The sequence below is a fragment of the Plasmopara halstedii genome (assembly GCF_900000015.1).
Source record: "Plasmopara halstedii genome assembly, contig: Scaffold_42, whole genome shotgun sequence".
NCBI classification, from domain to species: Eukaryota; Oomycota; class Peronosporomycetes; order Peronosporales; family Peronosporaceae; genus Plasmopara; species Plasmopara halstedii.
Window position 1 is genome coordinate 379745 of NW_020186963.1, and position 1435 is coordinate 381179.

Genomic DNA, 1435 nt, shown 5'->3' on the forward strand with positions numbered 1-1435 from the left:
AAGATGGAAGAACTCAGGCAGAAGAGATGGACTAACGGCGAGGAGGCTGTGCGAGCAATCAGAGATGTCGCACTAGCACAAGGGCAGAGTGTAATCGTCATCAGCAGAGGGGGGGACGAAATGTTTATTACAGTCTTTTGACATTGGGTTTCTGCTACAAGACATTCAACTACATCGATACCAGCTCTTGAAAAAATGATTGTCATGTGTAAGCGTGTACTACGCCTTTCGCTTCTTGACAACGTTCTTATCATCTCCACCGTTCATAACTTCGTTCTTTTCATCTTCGCGGCTACGCTTGATGCCTGAGACAAATTCCAGCTCTGTCTCTTCCTCGAACCCGTCCTCGCTACCAGCAGATATAGTACTCTCATTATCAGAAGGACCTACAGCCTCTGCTGTCCAATCTATCTCGAGCTCATCGTCGTTGAGGCTCGTCATTATTGCAACCAGTAGTTGTACGTAAAATCTTTAGACCCATAATAAGATTTGTCGAAAGTATAAACGAAACGTTCTTCCTCTGTTGATGACGATTGCACACTTCCCTTGTGCTAGTGCGACATCTTTGATTGCTCGCACAGCCTCCTTGCCGTCAGTTCATCTTTTCTACTGAAGTTCCTCCGTCTCCATGGCACACGCCTTCAATATAACGGTGAACCAAGAATGGCTACACTCGGTAATTTTACCAGGTCTCGTATGATTAGTGTTTAAAAAACAATTGTATCACATTTCGCGAATATTTTCTATTTGTATCACCTTTTGCAATATACCCACGTTGTATATATTGCACATGTAGAATTTTTAAAATCAAATTATTCGATCGGCCAGGTCTACACCTACAGAGAAAAAACAAATCCGAAGTCTCTGTAGCACTTGCCACCTGCAGACTTTGTCCTCGCTTCTGGCCTTGATTCCTTGACCGTCAGCTTTACTTGGTCAGACTTATCAGATCTCGATAATTGGTCCGACTATACTGCAGGGTCCGGAGCATCTAGGGTTGGGCAGAACGACTGTCGGACTTTCGTCATATTGCACATAACTTATCCACATAGCTATTTCTTCCTGAGCAGGTGTCCTTGTCATCAAATCGTCCCCCATGAATCTACGCAGAGCCACCGCAGTGTTAGAGCATTATGCTTTAGATCTTGGGCTTGCATTGGGCAACGCAACTCATGCCCGCAAGTCTAACGTCGTATTTATTATTAATCTCAGCGCTTCCTGACGCGTCCACGATATGATTGCGGTCATTATTGACGGCTTTTCGCCTTGCGACAATGCACCTATATTGAGAATGCTCGTAAATACCGATATTCTGCTGTTTTTACTGAGCTGTAAATTGATACAATTGGATCAAATATGAAAGGAAATTCACAAGATTTCAGTACATGCTCCGCTAAAGAACCGGCTTGTATGACGATGAAAAATCGTGCGGGGT

The 1435-nt window shown here is 44.0% G+C and overlaps 1 protein-coding gene across 1 annotated transcript; it reads right to left on the reverse strand.

The window, feature by feature from the left end:
* Window positions 1-219: 219 nt before the first annotated feature.
* Window positions 220-441, reverse strand: PHALS_09443 (ubiquitin-specific protease, putative; the record flags this gene model as incomplete). The annotated part of the gene is made up of 1 exon (XM_024722837.1): window positions 220-441. One exon carries the CDS (start codon window positions 439-441, stop codon window positions 220-222), a length of 222 nt encoding a protein of 73 aa, XP_024571686.1.
* Window positions 442-1435: the final 994 nt, after the last annotated feature.